This window comes from Moschus berezovskii, chromosome 2, assembly GCF_049115385.1.
Source record: "Moschus berezovskii isolate FMDL1 chromosome 2, NW_MosBer_1.0, whole genome shotgun sequence".
NCBI classification, from domain to species: Eukaryota; Metazoa; Chordata; class Mammalia; order Artiodactyla; family Moschidae; genus Moschus; species Moschus berezovskii.
In genome coordinates, this window is record NC_142461.1 from 93,529,433 (window position 1) to 93,552,828 (window position 23,396).

The following is a 23,396-nucleotide window of genomic DNA, read 5'->3' on the forward strand; positions in this document are numbered from 1 at the left end:
TTTTGCCTTTGGAATTTAGATATTTAACCAAGGTTGTGTCTTGAGGCATCTTTTAAAATTGTTCTTTTAAGTACTTGGTAGATCCTTTCAATTTAAGGAGCTGTGCCTTCCATCTGAGGGAAAGGTGCTGAGGCCTTCAGGTGTCATCATCTGTGTCTCTTCTTTCTCTGTATCTCTGTTTGACTTTATTTCTGGTCCTGCTTTCTGGGAGCTTGAAATTTCTGTGTCTATCTTTCGGTTTAAATGCTGAAGTGTTTTATAATTTTATTTTTACATGTAATGTTTTTAAGTGAATATGATTTCCTCTTACCTTTGAGGGTATTTTCTTCTGTTTCTGTTATTACCTCTTTCCTTGTTGATTAGTTCTGTTGGTGTTTAACACACCTTCTTCATATTTGACAATAAAGGCTAATATTGAGCGATATTATTAGCTGGAATGTGTTTCCTAACCCAAGAGAGAATTCCTGTTTATCTGGCTTTGATAGCCAATTGTAGTTATAAGGAAGCTTTGCCTTACAATTGTGATCAAGATGGAAGCATCTAGATCTTTAATATTTTTTCTGTATGGGTGTGTAGATTGTCATTCGGACTGAACCTTCCATGTGGTATTCATAGGTTAACAGGCGAGGAGGGCTCTCCCTTCCCTTTCTTGGTTCTTAACATCCACTGGGGAAGGTTGTCTTTGGCAGACCTGTGAATTAGTCCAGTGAATTAGACAAGTGAACAGTATTGGAAAATAAAGGAAGGGCAAATGTATAGAACTTTAATTTCAGTAGTCTTTTACCCATATGGTTTTTCTAATAACGATCAGATCTTTTTCTCAGAACCCTCCCTGTGTCTTGTTACTCAGTTTCTTCTATGAAAGCTCACTGGGTTTTTTTGTTTTGTTTTGAGATGTTATTGATTGGTGGTACTGGGATTTCCTTTGTTTCATTTGGATCTGAGGAGGGAGATGGAAAGAATATCAGGGAGCTTAGCAACTTTTTTATGTTTGGTTTTTCTGGGTTTAGTGAACACTTCCACTTCAGTATTGAGGGAAAGAAAGGTATAGTATTGAGTACTTGGCACACAGCAGACAACTGAGAAATAGTCATAACCATATAGTTAATTGGAGAAGGAAATGGCAATCCACTGAAGTGTTCCTGCCTGAGGAATTCCATGGGTGGAGAAGCCTGGCAGGCTGCAGTCCGTGGGGTCACAAAGAGTTGAACACTACTAAGGACTAACACACACACATATAGTTAATGTATCTTAAATGGCATAAGCTATGGTGTGTGTTACTATATGTCATACGTGGGAGTTAAAGTGTTATATATTTTTTATTCATGCTTACAAGTTTTATAAACCATGCCATTAGTTAAAAGATTGTAATGTAATACCTAGCTGTTCTTTTCCAGAATTTATTGTTCTTGGATAGGATCACTCATATTATTACTGTAATGGTTGATTGCATCGACTTTTCACCATATAATATTAAATATCAACCCAAAACTAAATGTAAGTATTTTATTTGTTCATTCAGTATTTCATAAGCAAGGCTGTCTGAACTGTATCAGGGCAAATCCTAATAGCTTTTCCCACCTCATTTTAAAATCCTACTTTTAATATTATATGTTAACAACCATGTTATTCTGCTAGTTCACATGCTTGCTCTCTTTCCCTCTCTCCATGTGGCTCTCTCACCCACCCCTGCAATGTATAACTCCTTTTTATGATGCAGAAACAATTTTGTCCTATTTAGAGATTGTCTAGTAATACAGATGATTTTACTTACTCCATCTGGTTACAAGGGATTATCTGGGCAAAAAGCTTGAACTTAGTTAAAATGTTCTTATTTGATAGCCTTATCTAAAATAATCATTGAATTGATGTTAAATTGCTTAGAAAATCATGGCAGTGGTTAATTGGTTATGGTTTTACAGGAAATGTAAAATGATTCTAAAAGTGTAACAGTTTTTACTGTATAAAATTCTGCAATTGAAATCTTCAGTTCAGTTCAGTCGCTCAGTCGTGTCCGACTCTCCGCGACCCCATGCAGTCCATTCTAAGGGAGATCAATCCTGGGTGTTCATTGGAAGGACTGATGCTAAAGCTGAAACTGCAATACTTTGGCCACCTCATGCGACGAGTTGACTCAGTGGAAAAGACATTGAAATCTTAATAAGTCTTATTTTCACAACTATATGCCTTGATAAATTCTAAATTATATTGTAATAGCTGTTTTAATGTACTAATTGGTTCTTTGAAATTATATATTTTCTACCAGTGATTATATATGAGCATACTGAATAGAAAAGAACCTTCTAGTAATGAAAAATATTTTGTTTAAAGGTTACTTTTCCTGTTTAAAGAGTGGGAACATACTCAATTTTCCTTTAATAAGATATTTCTTTGAATTAGCGTAAAGATTTCCAGAACATAAAATATTTGCAGGGTTTTTTTGGGGTGGGGGTGGTTTTTGGTTCCTTTTTTTTTTTTTTGGTGTTTTGTTTTTATAGTAATGTAGAGAAACTTGTCTGGTAATTAAAGCATCCCAGCCTCAAGTCACCAAAATAGATTTTTTTCTTTTGTGTTAGTCCCCTTTCAGACTGAAAATACTTAATCTGATTACCTCTTTGTCAGGAAAATTAAAATTCTCTAAATACCTGAGCTGTAGAAAGGTTCTATACCAAATGATATCAGAATATATTTTTTAAGCCCCTGAAGTTTGATAAAGCATAGATGCTTTATCAAAGCATCCCTTGTTGAAAGTTTACATGTTTTGTTAACTTCTGAAAAATTAGAATTAACTGAATATCATTTCTATCCATGATCTATAACCCCAGAATTAGAAATGTTTTTTGTTTTCCATCCTTGTCTTGCAAGAGGTGTTCCTGGCTGTTTAAATTTATTGCAACTAGGGGAAATATCTAAAAACTGCCAGCACAAGCTGAGAGGAAACAAAATTTACAGATAGTTGAAATAAAATTGTTATTATTCATAAATATGCATCAGGATCACTGTAAGAGTTTTTGATCACTTTTACTTTGTAATATTTGTATTAGAGAAACGTTGCAAAAATTAAACACAGACACTAAGTATTTTTTACTAGGATTCCTCAGTTATCAGTTGATTCTTTTGTCTTATTTTCACCCCCACCCCCTTTTCTACTCTTTATTTCCTAGAACATTTCATAGCACTTGTAAGACAAGTCTTTGATCTAAAATATTTCCCAAGTCTTATCTTTCATGACCATTAGAAGTGAAGTAAAGGCAAGGTTAGATTTTGAAGGTTTCTCAATTGGGGTTTATCAATATTTTTTTATCAGTGCGTTATATCAACAGGCATATAAGTCAGTTTGTCCTACTATTGATGTTAATGTTTACTATTTGATTAAGATCATATCTATCAGTTTTACGCTATAAAATTCATTAGGAAACACTTGTTTTGTGGCAAGTACTTTGAGACTTCGTAAATATCTTGTTACTCAGCATACTTTGATTCATGAGTTTTTCACCATTGATGATGCTTGCTTAAAACACTGTTTCCCCAAGTAGTGGATCATATTGTTTCACTTAATTACATTAGTTTGCTTTCATTACCACTAATTCTAAAAGCTGTTAATGTTTAATTTTCTCTTAGCACCACAGAGACCTTCAGATTGGTCCAAAAAGAAGAAGGAACCTTTAGGGAAGTTGGCCTCTTTATTTAAACTTATTGTGAGAGTGATCCATTCTTTTCACACGCTGAGCCTCAAGGAAGTACATTCTGATACTCTCCTCACTATTGGCAACTCAATCACCAGCATTCTTTCCAATGTACTTGGACGTATTTCTCTGCCTTCTATGATCCGGAAAATATTTGCAGCTTTAACAAAACCTCTGGCATTATTTTATGAGAATTCAAAGTAAGTATTTTGCCTTAATAGCTCTTAGACTTAAACATATATAACTAGATATGGGTCAGTACTCTTGCCTAGAAAATCCGATGGACGGAGGAGCCTGGTAGGCTGCAGTCCATGGGGTTGCTACGAGTCAGACATGACTGAGCGACTTCACTTTCACTTTTCACTTTCACACATTGGAGAAGGAAATGGCAACCCACTCCAGTGTTCTTGCCTGGAGAATCCCAGGGACGGGGGAGCCTGGTGGGCTTCCGTCTCTGGGGTCGCACAGAGTCGGACACGATTGAAGCGACTTAGCAGCAGCAAACTTTTGTTGTTATATCAGCTTTGTTTAACAACAAAGATCTTAATCTTTAAAGTTTATTGGAATGGATAATATATGAAACTATGCTTTTGTTAAAAAGATAGCTCAAATAATAAAATATGAGGTAGAAATTGGGAAGTCCCTTTATTTTTCATTCTTAATCCAACATTCTTTTTACTTTAGTACATCTCTTTACAAAATTGTTAATACAAAAAGCTTACATGTTACATATATAACGTATATGACTTGACATACTACTTAGCAATTAAGTATATGATATTCACTTAACCTAAGTATCTCGTTTTTAATGTCTGCACAGGACTCCATGACACTTTACCCAATTTCCTGTTGGACGCTTTCTAGTCTTTTCTCTCATAACTAACTGTATCACAGTTCAGTATATTTGTACATAAATCATTTGCCACTATTCCTACAGAACAGGGCCCTAAAATGAAATTGTTCGTTCAAAAAGTATGTGCATTTAAATTTCTGAGTTACTGTCCAGAAGTTTGTGTTGTTTTATATTACCTTTTGCATTTGAACCAAAGCAAGCAGTATATAAGAGAAAAACCGTGAAAAAATCCCAGCTAACGTAGTTTAAAGAAGCATTTTGAGAGAATTCATCAGTGTTCTTTATAGTGAGCTTATGTGGTTCAGTCATAATACAGAACACAGAGGAAGCTTTAGGAACAGAAGTTCCATTAAACTTCAAATTCATTAAGTTTTTGCAACTCTTTTTTAGTCCTTCTGCTAAGTCATTTCAGTCGTGTCCAACTCTGTGTGATCCCATAGATGGCAGCCCACCAGGCTCCGCCATCCCTGGGATTCTCCTGGCAAGAACACTGGAGTGGGTTGCCATTTCCTTCTCCAGTGTGTGAAAGTGAAAAGTGAAAGTGAAGTCGCTCAGTCTTGTCCGACTAGTAGCAACCCCACGGACTGTAGCCCACCAGGCTACTCTGTACATGAGATTTTCTAGGCAAGAGTACTGGAGTGGCTTGCCATTGCCTTCTCCGTTTTTAGTCCTTAAACTTCATCAAAAATATGCTTTTAAAAAAAAGCATAGAAACAAGTGACTAGTAATAATACCTTGAGGTCTGTTCCAGATGTTTTTCTTTAACTCCTGTGTTAAAAGACAGGTTTGTTTCATGTTTAATGTTTACAGTGTGACATTTTTTGTTAAGTCTTTGGGCACCTTTTTATCACTACACGTCTCAGTTTTTAGCTGTGTTACAATGTTTTTAGGTTTAATGTTCTAAAATATAAATGGTACTCTTTTGTTTTTCTTCTAGGTTTGATGAAGTTCCTAAAGTGTATAGTTGTATGAACAACAAGGTACAAATAGACATTGTTCATAAAACATACTTTCATGAAGAAAAATTTTAGAATTTAAATGTTTCCCTTCAATATAACTCTGCTGATTGTTTTAAAGGGATATCATTATGCTTTAATTTTAATGAACTTTTGATATGAAATGGGTATAATCCAAGGATCATTCATGATTTAATAATTTTGCCTTAAATTCATGTAATTCAACTACTCCTGTCTCATTCTTTTATGTGTGAAGGTAATTGGCTCCAAGGTTAGGCAACATTGCTCTCGTAATTTATGTGAAAACAAATTTCTTCTGTTAATGGAAAATAAGCTTGAATTCAAGCTGTTCTATAAGTAAAGTAAGTTCTTGTCTGTTTATAAAGAGTATTATATATTGAAGGTGATGAGAGCTTGTAAAAAGCCATTTGAGGACTTCCAGGTGGCTCAGTGGTAAAAAATCTGCCTGCCAATGCAGAAGACATGGGTTCTATCCCTTATCTGGGAAGATCCTGCATCCTGCAGAGCAAATAAGTCTGCATGCCACAGCTACTGAGCCAGTGCTCTAGAGCCCTGGAGCTGCAACTACTGAGCCTATGTGCTGCAGCAGCTGAAGCCTGTGTGCCCTAGAGCTCATGCTAACAGGAGAAGTCACCCCAACGAGAAGCCCAAGCACCACAACTAAAGAGTAGCCCCCACCCATTCTGTGCAACTAGAGAAAGCCTGTGCAGCAACAAAGACAAAGCACAGCCAGAACTCAGTAAAAATTATTTAAAGTCATTTGAGTTTTAAAAATTTAAATGATAACATGCTCTGTGAGTTGTTTAGTATGCTTTGTGCTTTTATTTTTTCTCTTTGAAAAGTAACATTTCTAACTATTACCCTAATGAACTTTTTCTTTTTCCTAGTTAGAAAAGCTGCTAGGAGAAATTATTGCTTGTCTACATGTCAGCTACACTGGAACTTATGACAGTGAACTTCTTGAACAGATCTCGCCATTATTATGCATAATATTTTCACACAAGAATAAACAGATAAGAAAACAAAGTGCTCAGTTCTGGAATGCCACATTTGCTAAAGTGACGATGTTGATTTATCCTGAGGAGTTAAAGTATGCTAATAATAAAACTTTATATAGTCACTCTTCTGATTATGTAAATTGACATTTTGGTTTTAACATAAATCCTTATGTAGAGTCACTGTAGAGGATTTCCTGGTTAAAATATTCTTATTTGGAGTACATGGTAATTATTAAAATTATTTGACCCTTTGGTCTTTAGAATAAACTTAGTTTTAGAAACAAAAAGCAGTTTCAAATAATGCTTAACAAAAGGAGTCTCCAACAAGGGACAGGATGCTGATGGCTGTTAAATCTAGCTGACATGTACTTAATGTAACAGTCTGCTCTTGTTTGCAATTTTATGGTAAAAATTGGGAAAGCTTGAGAAGTTTTTAAAGAATAAAATTCAGAAACTGAAGAGTTTAGTGAAAAATTCTAATATTGTCTGTACATTTCTCCCGGTTTTATGTATGTAGTGTAAGAAACAGTCTTAAGCTGGATGTGTTTTATCACTTTAAAATTGTAATTGAACTGTTCTTGTTAATGTGCCATCAGTACTACTTATTTCAAAGTATATTTATTTATTTATGAAGGCCAATACTAAAACAAGCCAAACAAAAATCTCTGCTTTTATTGCCTGGTTTGGAAAATGTTGAAATTATGGAGGAATCCAGTGGACCATATTCAGATACAGTAAGTTGGGGGGGGGATGTTTTTGTTTACTTTTATATGATGTTTCAGCCATTTATTGGATATCATTGTAATTTTAAAAAGGACAGAAGCTTAAGACTGTTTTATTGAAGTGATAAAACAAGTAAAACCTGAACAGAAGAGTTCCACAACATAGGAGTTTTGCATACAGTTAGTTGTGTGGCCTAGAAAACTTAAAAATTAAAAGGCAGTAAATTTCACCATAGATTCTCATGTAAATAATACCCGATTCTTATTTATTAGTGATCTTTTATTTTAAAAAACTGATACCTCATGTATTGTTTTACAAAGATCACAATTATTAAGATATGGTTAAATGTTGCTTTATATAAACTAGGAATTCTAGTTACTATTCCCAAGTACACTCCATTTTCTCATTTCTTTCCGTTGAATCTCATTCCTTCTGTTAGAGAAACACATCATTGATACCACATTTTGCATTTGGAACAACGTTAACTGTGGTTAATAATACTAGATGACTATAAAGATTAAGGAGTAAAGATAAAAGTACTATATGCTCATCAGGTAGAACACTCTTAGACACTTTGTTCCTATTAAACAACAAATGAATCTAGCTATTTGTTTAGAACCTGTAAGAGAAAACGTTATAGCTGAGTACTCTTGTTTTGGATAAAATTAAAATTCTCATCAGAAAATTATCTAGACTTTTTGAAACTCATTCAGTGAAATATGGCTCGAAAAAGCCATATATTTTGTTAGGAGGGCCTGATAGTATTTTCTGTCATGTATGTTTCAAGTGTTATGGTTTGTGTTTTTCTGTTAGAAAAGTTTCCTGTAATAAGTGGGATATTTGAGTCCAGTAATTTGTTTTTAGAATATTTATTTGGTATAGCTTATTTTAGAATTTATAAAATTAAATGATGCAAAACTAATGCTGTGTAAGTTGGAGACACCAAATGTATTTGCTGTTACTGTATTAGACAATGACTTTGTTTTCTTTGACATGATCTAGTAGATTTGAATACTCAAATTTGAAACGAATATTGATTACACTGTAATTACCAATGTGAAAAGAATAAATAAAAAACATTTGCACATAATGAAATTGTTTTATTTTTATAAAACAGACAGAAAATTCACAATTAAATATGAAGATAAGTGGCATGGAAAGAAAATCAAGTGGAAAAAGAGATTCTTTTTTGGCACAAACAAAGGGTACAAAAGACCGTATGAAACCACCAGCTAAAGTATGTTTTTCCAAAGTATATTTATAGAACTCTTAAGATTAAAATATATACCAACTTGAGAACATATGACTTCTAACCGGAAGAAAAAGCTGTTGAAAACTAAATAAAAGATGAGATTGTAGGGAAATATAGTTTGGCCTTGAAGCACTCCTAAGATGGTATGGAAATCTTGACACTTTGGGAGATGATTACTTCTTAGTAAAGTTAAATCTACATAATACTGAGTGTTTATTTAGTGTAATTACTCCAGGCAGTAACCCTCTTCAGACAGAATGAAACTAGATTTGAATAACTTAGGTAGGATGAAAGGAGAATATTTTAGAGCTTCCGTTATTGACTAGAAAGAGAATGCCTACATAAGACAATTGTCATAACCTCATATATAAAACTAGATATCTAGTAGCTAGTGGCAAATTAACCAAGTTTCAGATAGTCTCTCTTCTAGGACTTCCAGTAAAGGGGTTATTCTAGAATCTTGAGACCATGGACTTGGAAAAATGAAAGAAAAATATTTTTAAAGAATAACTTTGACACAGTCTTGTAGCATTATAAAGTAAAATGGAAACAGCTGTGCTGAAATTTTGTAAACGTGACATTGGGTACCAGTATTAGTATGTCAGGCATATGATTTTGGCAACTTTTACTTGAGTAGTTTGTGCTTCAACTTGAAATCACAAATATACTTTTTTCCTGCCAAACCACTTGATTTCTGCATGCTGGGCTGAAAAACAAATTTGCCCATGCTTCCCTGGTAAGCACACATTTGCCTACCTTTTAAAGAGGTGTAATTTTATTTTTTAAGTATTTAATACAGGCAGAATGAAAAGAAAGCTAGGGACATCGTACTAATTATAATTATCCAGGAATATCCTATAGATTTGAACTTCAAACTTCCTAGTCATCATCAAAAACCATTATCAGAGTGCCAAAGAGAGATTGATTGATGTATTGGAAAATAATTTAGAAACGCAAAGTGTGCATTTACTGTTTCAATTTCCAGTTGAAACTAGAGTCTTCAACTCTAAAAGCAAAGAGTGAAATGCCTTTGGAAGAAGAAAAGTCTACTGACTTTGTGTTTATACCTCCAGAAGGAAAAGAAACAAAGGAAAGAATACTAACTGAACACCAAAAAGAAGTACTCAAAACAAAGAGGTTTGTAGTACTTTTATCTTGAATTGAGTTCTCTATTTACATTTAGATTTCAGCAGCAAACATAATTTTGAGTTTAGAACTAAGATACTGGTATATTGTACTGTATTTTAAATGTCAAAAAGATTGTACGTAGCTACATTTAATAGTGTGACAGGCTGTTTTGAAATGCACCAGATGTTCCTAAACGGAATCCCTTTAGTAAGGTCTTGGAAGATCAGGGAAATGGTTTCATGGAAAATCTGGGAAATAGGCATCTAAGACTTGATTTTATATTGTTCTTAAAAGGTGACTAGATGTAGAATTGTAAGCTTAATTGTAAGAATATCAAATATTGAAGTTGTTTAGTGGCTAACTCATGTCTGACTCTTTGCAACCCCATAGACTGCAGCACGCCAGGCTTCTGTGTCCTTCACTATCTCCCCAAGTTTGCTCCAACTCATGTCCATTGTGTCATTGATACCATCCATCCATCTCATCTTCTGTTGCCCCCTGTTTCTCCTGCCCTCAATCTTTCCCAGCATCAGGGTCATTTCCAATGAGTCTGCTGTTTGCATCAGGTGACCAAAGTATTGGAGTTTCAGCTTCAGCATTAGTCCTTCCAGTGAATATTCAGGGTTGATTTCCTTTAGGATTGAGTAGTTTGATCTCCTTGCTATTCAGGGCACTCTCAAGGGGCTTCCCTGATTGCTCAAGCAGTAAAGAATCTGCCTGCAATGCAGATCTAGGTTCAGTCTAGGTTTGATCCTTGAGTCAGAAAGATCCCCTGCAGAAGGAAATGGCTATCCATTCCAGTATTCTTACATGGAGAATTCCATGGACAGAGGAGTCTGGCGGGCTACAGTTCATGTGGATGCAGAGTCAGACACGATTGAGAGACTTACTAGACACAATATTAAAGTTAGTCTTAAAATCTTTTTCAGGTGTGATATTCCTGCCATGTATAATAATCTGGATATTTCACAAGATACTTTATTTTCTCAGTATAGTCAGGAAGAATCTATGTAAGTATAGAAGTTGCTGAAGTAACTGATTTTCTGGTTCTTTATTAACAGTATTCTAATTTGCACACTTATTTATTTCAGGGAAATTTCTACTTTAATTGAAAAATCAAAAGAAGACTCCAAGCTGATAATTAAGGTATACTGTTATTTTCATATTTTGGGGTTTTTCGAATCAGCTTTCCATTATTGAGTCTCTTATAGTAATGTTAAGATTTGTTCTATAATGTCTTAACTCTCCTTAGCAGTCTTTAGCAGAATCATAGTTGTTGTATGTGTGGATCTGTATCTGTGTGAGTGCATGTTTGTTTAAATGTATTTGGCTTTGTCAAATACTTAAATTGGAAATAACAAATTAATGAGCATCTACCATCATCGTTGGAATATTTGCAGAATATGGAAAATCAGATTGCCCTTTGAATTGCTAAAGTTTTAAACAGAATTTCTCCAGAAAGTCAGACTTGTTTGCTGGTTAATCTGTTATGTATGTGTACATTTTTGTGCAGGAGGAACAAAAGGAGAATGATGTCGTTCCTCAACATGTCATGGAAAACTGCGGTATGGATGAACATCTTGAAAAGGCTTCCCTTTTGAATAATGAGTGTGGTTCTATTGAGGAAACCAGTCCAAAAATACCGAGCACTAATAATGATGCCAGAGAAAAAGCTTTAATTGCTTCAAAGAATCCAACTGAATGTGCACCTACTACAGAAAATCCATTTGGTATCAGCAGTAGCTTGGTTTCTAATGCCACCATTTCTGGAGCTCCCTTACAGCCTACAAGTCGAAGGCAATCCTTTATTACTTTGGAAAAATTTGATGGTTCAGAAAATAGACCTTTTAGTCCCTCACCCTTGAATAATATGTCATCAACTGTAATAGTGAAAAATAACCAGGAAGGCATGGCTAAAACAGATAATCCATCAAAAGCAAAGAAAAGAGAAGTGGCTCTTTCCAAATCTGACTCTGAAAAAATAATGCATGGGACTAAGAGATCAAGCCGAAGGTTGAGTAAACCTGAACCAATAGGGAGTAAAAAGTCTAAACCCTTAATGAGATCTGAACAAGAAAAAAGTACTCGAGAATCTGTTGATGGCACGATAGCCTTAGAAAATAACCCACCTGGCTTGCTTAATCAGACAGAATGTGTGTTAGATAGTCAGGTTCATCTCCCTGAATCTACAGTGGAGTGTGAGGATACAATGCTTAAATCAACAATGGAGAATACTGTATTATTAGAAAACAGTACTGTAGAAGAGAGAACCTTAGAAATTAACTTGGAATCCAAAGAAAATACACCTCCAGCCATAATAACGGATCAGACAGTAAATGAGGATAGTCATATTCAGGTAACTCCAAATCAGAAAACCCTTAGGCGATCTTTAAGGCGACGTTCAGAAATAGCAGAACCATCCACTGATAGCCAAGATAAAGAAATTAATCATCAAAAACGGGAAAGACGTAAAGAAGAAGAAAAAACTCTGCAGAAGAGTCCATTACATGTAAAAGATGATGTTTTACCTAACCAAAAATTGATTTCTGAACAAAGTGTACAGGAAAACTCAGTTGACAAAGGAAATAATTTACATGAGAAGGCTTTTGGGGAGACCAGTGCTAATGCTGAAATTGATGAAAATAGAAGAAAGCCAGATCTTGAGAATACTAAATCTGAGGGAGATTGTGTGCAGGACATTGCAGATAAATCCTCCGAGAAACCAGTAAGGGGACGAACACGATATCAAACGAGAAGAGCATCCCAGGGTTTACTTTCCAGCATTGAAAACTCAGAATCTGATAGTTCTGAGGCAAAAGAAGAAGGTTCTAAGAAAAAAAGATCTGGGAAATTGAAGAACAAAAGCAGTGACAGTGTTGACATTGAAGATCAAGAAGAGAAAATGGTAAAACAGGAATGTATAAAAGTTGAAAATCAGGCACATGATTATAAAGGGAATTCTGAAGTAGACAAAGATATAAAATCTCAAATCTGTGAAAAAAGAGATGAAAGTAATACTGTAACTCTTCAAGATTCTACAGTATCTCCAGATTTATTACACAATTCTGATGATGTATTGAATACTTCTGAGGGAAAAAATAAAACTAACAAAGATGAAGAACATTCCTTTACAAATCCTTCTGTACCAGAATCAAATCTAAGGACTAGAAATGCCAGTAAGAGGTTACATAAGCGAGATTCTATAGAAAATAGCGTGGGGGAATCCTCACAAACAGGGACATCAGACGTTTCTTTGCTTTCTGAAAAAACTCATAAGACAGTAGAATGCCACCACAAGAGAAGTAGGAGGGTGAGGCGATCTAAAGGTTGTGATTGTTGTGGAGAAAAATCACAGCCTCAGGAAAAGTCATTTATTGGGTTAAAGAATACAGAAAATTACGATGTAAAAGTCAATGAAACAGAAAAGACAGATGTGGAAACACCTGTATCTATTTCAGAAACTTCGAAAGCTGATCTGTACTCAGAGGTAAAACTTTTAGATGAGCATCATAGTGTGAATTTTCATTTGGATCTCAAGGAAGAGAATGATACTACTAATGATTCATTAATTATATCTGAAACTGAGTTGAAAGAAAATACTACTCAAAGCTTTCTTCCTTCTGAAATGATAAAATTTAAAGAAACTTCTGGTAGGGATCCTGAGGAAGCAATATCTCTAGAAAGCCAGGAGCCATCTAATAAGAAATGTAAAACTATTGACCCACATTTAGATGTTTCCGAAGATATTTCACTGAAATGTTTGGAGACCAAAGAAGAAAAGTCAGAGGCCACTCCAAAAGAGAAATTGAGTACAGAGAACATTGTTAATGTTGAATCAAATGCAGAATCAAATCCAGAAGAAGTAGATGCTATGGAATTGAATGCAGAAAATTATCAGTCTGAAGCTGACTTCTCTGAACAAAAGAGTGTCAAAACGGGTATTTCAGAGAAAGAAGTAACAGAGGAAAACAATGAAGGAATGGATGCACCTGAAAAATTGAAAGCCGATGAAGCAGTAACTGAGGATTTTAATTCAGCTACTGATTATTCTGATAATCTGACACCTGTAAAAGTGAATGATCAGGTAGAGATCTCTGAACAAATAGTGGTTGGGGAGCTAGGCAGAGGAAGTGATGAATCTGATCCAGGCTCATCTGAAGAGATGAACGCTGAAATGAAAAATTGTGAAAAAACAGTGGTTGGTGAGGTGAATACTGAATCTGATCACGTCACTGAAACAGAAGATGAAGATTTAACTTTAACTACCAAAGCTTCTCTGCCTATAGGAGCTGAAACAAAGGAGTTAGATGTAGAAGTCGATAGCTTTGTTCCCGACACACTTGAGATGATCACTGAAGAAGGAAATGTTGACTGTAACAAAACTGAGACGAATACTGAACCTAATAAATTGGAGGAAACACAGCTAGATGACAATCAAATGGTAGTGGAAAGGAATGAAACTTTACCGGAAGTTCACCATACTTCAGAGAAAGTAGAGGAGATACCACAACCTCTGACATCTGAAACAGGTGTTTCTGAACTGATATCGGAAGACGGTAATACATCTCCTCAAAAATTAAAGGATATTGATCCTTTACTCATGTCAGCAAATGAGAGTCCTAGTGGCATGCACACACGTTGTGTCTGGTCTCCTTTGGCTTCTCCATCCACCAGCATTTTAAAGAGAGGACTAAAAAGACCCCAAGAAGATGAAATCTCGTCACCTGTTCACAAGGTAGGGGGATTGAAGCTGAATATTAATTGAGTCCAAGTTTAATTGGAATATTTTGGCTATATGGTGACACTTAGTGAATGACAGAATATTAGGCTTATATGACCATTCATTATGAATATATACTATGACAGGGAAAAGGGCAGGTAGAAGGCGAGATGTTGAGAAAAAAGACTGAAGCCCTTTAGGTATTCCTTTATCTCAGGACTTGGTGTCAGTCGCTTAGTTGTGCTCAACTCTTTGCAATCCCATGGACTGCAGCCTGCCAGGCTCCTCTGTCCATGGGATTTTCCAGGCAAGGATACTAGAGTAGTTTGCCATTTCCTTCTCCAGGGCTCTTCCTTCCCAAACCAGGGATCAAACCTGGGTGGCCTGCATTGCAGGCAGATTCTTTACTGACTGAGCTACCAGGGAAGTCTAACATTTAGCTGTAGATCTTTATACAACCATCACCATTTTTCACATTTTGTAAAATCAATAATCTCTCATGGTGATTTTTTTTTTTTTTCTGCTCTTTACATTATATACAAGGAAACACTTAGAAACTGATAAAGGAGCTTTAGTTAGCACTTACTGTGTACTAGGACATTATTTTGTTTCACATTTAAGTCTTTATATAAAGTTAGACCTTTTCTAATTAAAATTTCTTTAGGCTATGCCTTCATTAGTTTCTGGATATGATTTCATTTGTAATTAATCTTATTAATGTCCCCATCTTCACTACATTTTAATTCTTTTAGTTTGTACACATATAGATTACCTATGTATCTGCTTTAGTGTCTGACCCTGTGACTTGCACATAGTTTAGAAAGGAAAAGTTGCATGTGCTTTACTTGTCCTCTATAACTAGCTATTTTACAAAGGTACTGTGTCGGCATTCGTTAATTTTGAAATTGGACCTACCATTTACTGCGGAATATATGCGTTTATGTATACAAACATGTATATATAGATAAAATCATACTGACATGTAATTTTGCCTTTAGCCAGCACGTTGTGGAAACTTTCCCAAACTATACTAAAAAATTTTATATTGAGAATTCAGATATTAGTTCTTAATATCTTGGTTTGGTCTTGCTTTGCTTTTGAGTCTTTTACTTTTTTTTTTTAAATCTTAGGTTTAAATAGGCCATAGAAGTTCTTGAAAAATTCATGAAGATGAAATGATGTTTTCAGTATACTTTAGATTGTTAATGCCAGTTAACTGTAGTCATGTTTTGTTTGATAGTAGCTCATGTTTAATTTTTATTTACATATGATAGTTTTCTATAGCTGCTGCTGCTGCTGCTAAGTCACTTCAGTCGTGTCCGACTCTGTGCGACCCCATAGACGTAAGCCCACCAGGCTCCCCCGTCCCTGGGATTCTCCAGGCAAGAACACTGGAGTAGCTTGCCATTGCCGTCTCCGTTCTATAGCAGATATTTACAAAAAGTTCCCAATATTTTGGGAATAAGACATTTATATACATATTATGGTTTTACATGCTCCATTGGGTACTCTTATCAGATAGCTGAATAATTGAATACAGAGTTTAGAAGAGGCCAAAATAACTTCAAGCTGGGCTAAGCTTTTCTTGTTTTTGTTTTAACAAAAAATCCCACCCATTGCTGTGACTCTGGTACCCTCAAAGAATTAAGAACTAAGGTTATTAAGGTATACCAGAGGCCAGTTAGTACTGTCTCTGCTTATTTACTTCATTCTTTATGGTCTGTAGTAAGCCTGTGAGGTTAGTAGAAATTTGTATCCTTTTAACTGTCACATGCAGTTTCATTAAGTTTCTGCTACTGTCCTTTCATTCTCCTTGTTGCTGTACTTTGCAGACAGTTTAGACCATGGATGCTTGGAATGACCCTTGATCTTGGGTGTTGTTTTTGAAAACAGTCAGCAGGAACAACTGCAACTCTGTGCAGCTGGCTTCTCGTGAGATAAATTAGGCCTCTAAACGCGCATGCTTTTTTGGCTAACCTTATAATGAAAATTTATGTTATTTTTAAAACTTTTTAAAAATAAAAACACGACTTAAATGTTTTCAGGTTCGCCGTGTCTCCTTTGCAGATCCTATATACCAAGCAGGATTGGCAGATGACATTGATAGGCGATGCTCTATTGTTAGGTGCCATTCTTCAAATAGTTCTTTCATGGTAAAAAGTGTTAAAACTTCACCTACTGTGCAATCTAAGGTAAGCTGTAGGCTTTAAAAAATACATATGCAAACACAGAATTGCATTGGGTAATTTGTCTTAAAATTAACTTTTTTAAGAAACAAAACGTACTTCATTTGGATATATTTTTCTTTTGTCTGCTTGCTTGGTAAGCAGACATGAAGAGAAGAAGTGGTAAGAGGCATTGATGAGTCAGCCAGTAATTGATCCAGTAGTATTGTTATTACATTTTACATTTTCTGAAAATTGTAAGATATGACTGCAATATGTCAGTTTAAAAATAAACTTGTAAAATTATAGTTACCTAGGGTTCTGAGTTTTTTTTCTCCTTTCTTCTGTCTAGCATAATACCACTTCAGCCAAAGGATTTCTGTCCGCAGGATCACGTAGCTCTAAATTTAAGAGCTCAAAGAAGTGTTTAGTAAGAAGTGCTTTAGTTTTCATGCAACTTTACATTTTCATGTTCAGTTAGGTGACCTCTGTTTAACAGCTTTTGAAATTTATTCTAAGATTGCAGAAATGGCTAAGGAAGCTGTGCCATGCCCAACAGAAAGTGTTTACCCTGCTTTGGTGAACTGTGTAGCGCCAGTTGACATCATTTTACCTCAGATTACATCCAACATGTGGTAAGTGGTTATTTATCTCTGGCCTATACCTAGAGATGCCACTTTGTTAACAGGGATGTTTAAATGATCAGGGTTCTCGTGTTTATAATTGATTTATCCATACGTTCACACATTTTATTTTAGAAGTAAATGAAAATACAGCTGGGAAGATGGTTGATATAGGGCAGTAATAGACGTTTTGAACGGTTAATCTTACTTGAGCCAGGCATATACATCAGATTCAAATTTTGTTTTAAATGCATGTATGTCTGTCCTCTGTGGGATAGGTGTGTCTATGTAAATTTAGTTATGATTGAGCTTAAATCAAGAAAATCATTGAATAGGCCCTTACAAATAGAAAATATAAAGCTTTGTTACATTTTCCTGTTTCTCTTATCTCTTTAGGGCAAGAGGACTGGGACAGCTTATTCGAGCCAAAAATATAAAAACAATTGGTGATTTGAGTACCCTTACAGCATCTGAAATAAAAACTCTTCCTATCCGTTCTCCAAAAGTGTCTAATGTAAGAAAGGCTCTCAGAATATATCATGAGCAGCAGGTAAAGACGTAGATATTAAATTGTGTATGAGTAAACGAAGAAACAGTACAACTCCAAAAGTTATCATTTCAAGTGTTCTTGCTTTAAAAGCTCATTTTATATGATACCTTAACTTCCTTTCCCCTGCAGTCAACAGTAACTTAAAAGAAAAGGTTGATTTATAATTCCACAGAGAAGTTTACGTATTTATTTTGTACTGTTATTGTGTATTACACCTCTTTATTCTTTGAATTCTACTTTCTAGTTCGTCTTTTATATCTACCAAATAAGTGATTGGTTTCCTGGCTGCTATTTCTAAAACCTAGATGTTCAAATCTAAAGATTTATGCCCCAAAAATCTTGCAGATTTCTGGTTAACAGTATTTTGATTTTGATATCCAAAGCAGTTGTGATCAATTTTTTTCATTTTTAACTTGTTCTTCCTATCAACTTTCAACACACAAACGTTTCAGGTTATGAACATTTCTTAAGATTCTTAGGAAAACCGAGATTCTTTTCTCTCTAGAAATGCGTATTTTGTATATCATTTCAGAAGAATTTACAAACTCTTCTGAAACCCATTCAGAAACTTTTTATGTATTCAGTTCAGTTCAGTCGCTCAGTCGTGTCTGACTCTTTGCAACCCCATGAATCACAGCACGCCAGGCCTCCCTGTCCATCACCAACTCCCGGAGTTCACTCAAACTCATGTCCATCGAGTCGGTGATGCCATTCAGCCATCTCACTCTCTGTCGTCCCCTTCTCCTCCCGCCCCCAACCTTTCCCAGCATCAGAGTCTTTTCCAGTGAGTCAACTCGTCGCATGAGGTGGCCAGAGTATTGCAGTTTCAGCTTTAGCATCAGTCCCTCCAATGAACACCCAGGATTGATCTCCTTTAGAATGAACTGGTTGGATCTCCTTGCAGTCCAAGGGACTCTCAAGAGTCTTCTCCAACACCACAGTTCAAAAGCATCAATTCTTCGGCGATCAGCTTTCATCACAGTCCAACTCTCACATCCAAACATGACCACTGGAAAAACCATAGCCTTGACTAGATGGACCTTTGTTGGCAAAGTAATGTCTCTGCTTTTTAATATACTATCTAGGTTGGTCATAACTTTCCTTCCAAGGAGTAAGCGTCTTTTAAATTTCATGGCTGCAATCAGCATCCACAGTGATTTTGGAGCCCAAAAAAAGTCTGACACTGTTTCCACTGTTTCCCCATCTATTTCCCATGAAGTGATGGGACCAGATGCCATGATCTTAGTTTTCTGAGTGTTGAGCTTCAAGCCAACCTTTTCACTCTCCTCTTTCACTTTCATCAAGAGGCTTTTGAGTTCCTTTTCACTTTCTGCCATAAGGGTGGTGTCATCTGCATATCTGAGGTTATTCATATTTCTCCCGGCAATCGATTCCAGCTTGTGCTTCTTCCAGCCCAGCGTTCCTCATGATGTACTCTGCATATAAGTTAAATAAGCAGGGTGACAATATACAACCTTGACGTACTCCTTTTCCTATTTGGAACCAGTCTGTTGTTCCATGTACAGTTCTCACTGTTGCTTCCTGACTTGCATACAGGTTTCTCAAGAGGCAGGTCAGGTGGTCTGGTATTCCCATCTCTTTCAGAATGTTCCACAGTTTATTGTGATCCACACAGTCAAAGGCTTTGGCATAGTCAATGAAGCAGAAATAGATGTTTTTCTGGAACTCTCTTGCTTTCTCCATGATCCAGCGGATGTTGGCAATTTGATTTCTGGTGCCTCTGCCTTTTCTAAACCCTGCTTTTACATCTGGAAATTCACAGTACATATATTGCTGAAGCCTGGCTTGGAGAATTTTGAGCATGACTTTACTAGCGTGTTCATCGATCTGCGAAACTGAATAAATAAAAAATGGAGTATGTTAAGAGTGAAAATGGTATTCTGTTAGAATTTCTGAGATTGGAGTTTGCAGGCTAGTGAAGACTTCAGTATTCTTAAAAGTCCTTGATTTATTATTAGTTTTGTTTGATCTTTTAAAACATTTAACCAGCTCAAGAAAAACAAAAACTATTAGTAATTTGCATTTTTGTAACATGAAGAGTTGAAGCTGCTTTATTGAGGTACAGCCACATATCATAAAATTCACCCACCCAAAGCACACAAGTGGTTTTTTGGTACAGTCACAAAGCGCCATAGCCTTCACCATGACCTCATTTTAGAACATTTTTTATTCTTAAAAAAATGAAGCAACCTCTGTACTCATTCATCAGTCACTTCATTTCCACCCCCAAGGCAACTATTAATTTTGTCTCTCCTATTGTGGACATTTCATAAAAGGTGGGTTCTTATAATCTGTATATAGTCTTTTGTGACTGGTTTCTTTAACTGAGCAAAGTGTTTTCAAGGTTCACAAGTATTAGTACTTCATTCCTCTTTATGGTTAAATAGTTCAATTCAGTTGCTCAGTCATGTCCGAATCTTTGAGACCTCATGAATCACAGCACGCCAGGCCTCCCTGTTCATCACCAACTCCCAGAGTCTACTCAAACTTATGTCCATTGAGTTGGTGATGCCATACAGCCATCTCATCCTCTGTCATCCCCTTCTCCTCCTGCCCCCAATCCCTCCCAGCATCAGGGTCTTTTCCAATGAGTCATCTCTTCACACGAGGTGGCCAGAATATTAGAGTTTCAGCTTCAGCATCAGTCCTTCCAATGAACACCCAGGACTGATCTCCTTTAGGATGAACTGGTTGGACCTCCATGCAGTCCAAGGGACGCTCAAGAGTTCTCCAACACCACAGTTCAAAAGCATCAATTCTTCGGCGATCAGCTTTTTTCACAGTCCAACTCTGACATCCATACATGACAACTGGAAACTAGACGGACCTTTGTTGGCAAAGTAATGTCTCTGCTTTTTAATATGCTATCTAGGTTGGTCATAACTTTCCTTCTGAGGAGGAAGCGTCTTAATTTCATGGCTGCAGTCACCATCTGCAGTGATTTAGGAGCCCAAAAAAATAAAGTCTGACACTGTTTCCACTGTTTCCCCGTCTATTTGCCATGAAGTGATGGGACCAGATGCCTTGAATTAGTGTTCTGAATGTTGAGCTTTAAGCCAACTTTTTCACTCTCCTCTTTCACTTTCATCAAGAGGCTCTTTAGTTCTTCACTTTCTGCCATAAGGGTAGTGTCATCTGCATATCTGAGGTTATTGATAATTCTCCCGGCAGTCTTGATTCCAGCTTGTGCTTCTTCCAGCCCAGCGTTCCTCATGATGTACTCTGCATATAAGTTAAATAAGCAGGGTGACAATATACAGCCTTGACGTCCTCCTTTTCCTACTTGGAACCAGACCAGTCTGTTGTTCCATGTCCAGTTCTAACTGTTGCTTCCTGACCTGCATACAGGTTTCTCAAGAGGCAGGTCAGGTGGTCTGGTATTCTCATCTCTTTCAGAATTTTCCACAGTTTATTGTGATCCACACAGTCAAAGGCTTTGGCATAGTCAATGAAGCAGAAATAGATGTTTTTCTGGAACTCTCTTGCTTTCTCCATGATCCAGCGGATGTTGGCAATTTGATCTCTGGTGCCTCTGCCTTTTCTAAAACCAGCTTGAATATCTGGAAGTTCACGGTTCACGTATTGCTGAAGCCTGGCTTGGAGAATTTTGAGCATGACTTTACTAGCGTGTGAGATGAGTGCAATTGGGCGGTAGTTTGAGCATTCTTTGGCATTGCCTTTCTTTGGGATTGGAATGAAGACTGACCTTTTCCAGTCCTGTGGCCACTGCTGAGTTTTCCAAATTTTCTGGCATATTGAGTGCAGCACTTTCACAGCATCATCTCAGGATTTGAAATAGCTCAACTGGAATTCCATCACCTCCACTAGCTTTGTTTGTGGTGATGCTTTCTAAGACCCACTTGACTTCACATTCCAGGATATCTAACTCTAGGTGAGTGATCTTACCATCGTGATTATCTGGTTAAGTAGTAGGTTGGTGCAAAAGAAATTGTGGTTTCAGACTTTGAATTTTAAATCATTATATTATTAACTAGGTTCAAACACATCTTAATTAATCAAAATATGAACCGTTATATAGTCAACACATTTTTCCCGGTGAGAAATGTTTGTTTATTCCTGTAGTGTAAAAATCTACCCTTTGAGAGTCGATGAACCTCTTGAAAGTAGTTTCTGCCTCCTGCTGGTTGTGGAAGTGTTTTCCCTGCAAAAAAGTTGTCGAGATGCTTGAAGAAGTGGTAGTTGGTTGGCGATAGGTTAGGTGAATATTGGCAGATGCGGCAGAACTTTGTAGCCCAAGTTTAACTTTTGAAGTGTTGATTGTGCTACTTGCGGTTAGACATTATTGTGGAGAAGAATTGGGGTTATTCTGTTGACCAGTGTCAGCTGCAGGGGTTGCAGTTTTCAGTATATCTCATCGATTTGCTAAGCATACTTCTCAGATGTAATGGTTTCGCTGGGATTCAGAAAGCTGTAGTGGATCAAATGGGCTGCACACCACACAACGGTTACCGTGACCTTTTTTTGGTACAATTTTGTCTTTGGGAAGTGCTTTGGAGCTTCTCAGCACCAGCCACTGAGCTGTTCATTGCTGGTTATAGTACAAAATCCACTTTCATTGCATGTCACAATCTGAGAAATGTTTTGTTGTTACTGTGTACAATAAGAGACGACGACACTTCAAAATGATGATTTTTTGATTTGCAGTCAGCTCACGAGGCACCCACTTATCAAGCCTTTTTACCTTTCCAATTTTGCTTCAAATATGGAACAACTGTAGAATGGTCGACATTGAGTGCTTGCGCCACTTCTCTTGTAGTTGTAAGAGGATCAGCTTCTATGGTGGCTCTCAGTTGGTCTTTGTCAACTTGCAGTGGTCAGCCACTTTATTTCTCATCTTCAAAGTTCTTGTTTCCTTTGTAAAACTTCTTAAATTACTACTGCACTGTACGTTCATGAGCAGTTCCTGGGCTAAATGCATTGTTGATGTTGCGAGTTGACTGCTCTTTTTGTGACTCATTTTGAACTCAAATAAGAAAATTGCTCACACTTGCTTTTTGTGTAATATCATTTCCATAGTCTAAATAAATATAAATAGCAAGTAATAAATTATTAGCAAAAAACATAAAGTGAGAAATGCTCATTAACATGATATATAACATAACCACATTTATTTTGGAATGTATTTCAATATCAAATGATGAATTTCAACAGTGTGAAAACTAGAATTACATTTGCACCAATCTAATAATACCTCATTCTATGACTGTACAGCATTTTGGTTATCCATTCATCACTTGTTGAACATTTGGGTTGTTTACACCCTTTTCTATTACAAATATGCTGTTATGTACATTCATATACAAGTTTTTGTGTGGACATGTTTTTCATTTATCTTGGGTATTTCTGTAACAGAATCTATTGCGGGTCATATGGGAACTCTGGCTTCCCTGGTGGCTCAGCGGTAAAGAATGTGCCTACCAAATGCAGGAGATGCTGGTTAGATCCTTGAGTCAGAAGATCCCCTGGAGAAGGACAAAGCAACCCACTCTAGTTTTCTTGCTTGGGAAATGCCATGAATAGAGGAATCTGGTGGGCTGTAGTCCATGGAGTGGCCAAAAGAGTCAGTTGTTTAGAGAGACTAAACAACCCCCAGTGATTTTAAGCAGCTAAGCATAACCCCTTAATTTTATTCTCCAGATTACAAATCTTGCAGGTAGTGCCCCTTCACGTTTTTATAAA

General features: G+C 36.4%; 1 protein-coding gene across 4 annotated transcripts in view; it reads left to right on the forward strand.

Moving 5' to 3' along the window:
- Positions 1–23,396, forward strand: part of RIF1 (replication timing regulatory factor 1) — a 64,128-nt gene that overhangs the window by 32,905 nt on the left and 7,827 nt on the right. For 2 of the 4 annotated variants that reach the window (XM_055398688.2, XM_088829413.1), the window contains exons 21-34: positions 1,398–1,497; positions 3,622–3,886; positions 5,477–5,519; positions 6,404–6,606; positions 7,149–7,248; positions 8,355–8,474; positions 9,475–9,626; positions 10,547–10,627; positions 10,709–10,763; positions 11,131–14,352; positions 16,383–16,529; positions 16,855–16,932; positions 17,022–17,137; positions 17,522–17,675. In XM_055398688.2, the coding sequence (XP_055254663.2) occupies positions 1,398–1,497; positions 3,622–3,886; positions 5,477–5,519; positions 6,404–6,606; positions 7,149–7,248; positions 8,355–8,474; positions 9,475–9,626; positions 10,547–10,627; positions 10,709–10,763; positions 11,131–14,352; positions 16,383–16,529; positions 16,855–16,932; positions 17,022–17,137; positions 17,522–17,675 (4,836 nt within the window). The remainder of the gene's footprint in view (positions 1–1,397; positions 1,498–3,621; positions 3,887–5,476; positions 5,520–6,403; positions 6,607–7,148; positions 7,249–8,354; positions 8,475–9,474; positions 9,627–10,546; positions 10,628–10,708; positions 10,764–11,130; positions 14,353–16,382; positions 16,530–16,854; positions 16,933–17,021; positions 17,138–17,521; positions 17,676–23,396) is intronic. The other 2 variants (XM_055398689.2, XM_088829418.1) reach the window with 2 other exon arrangements.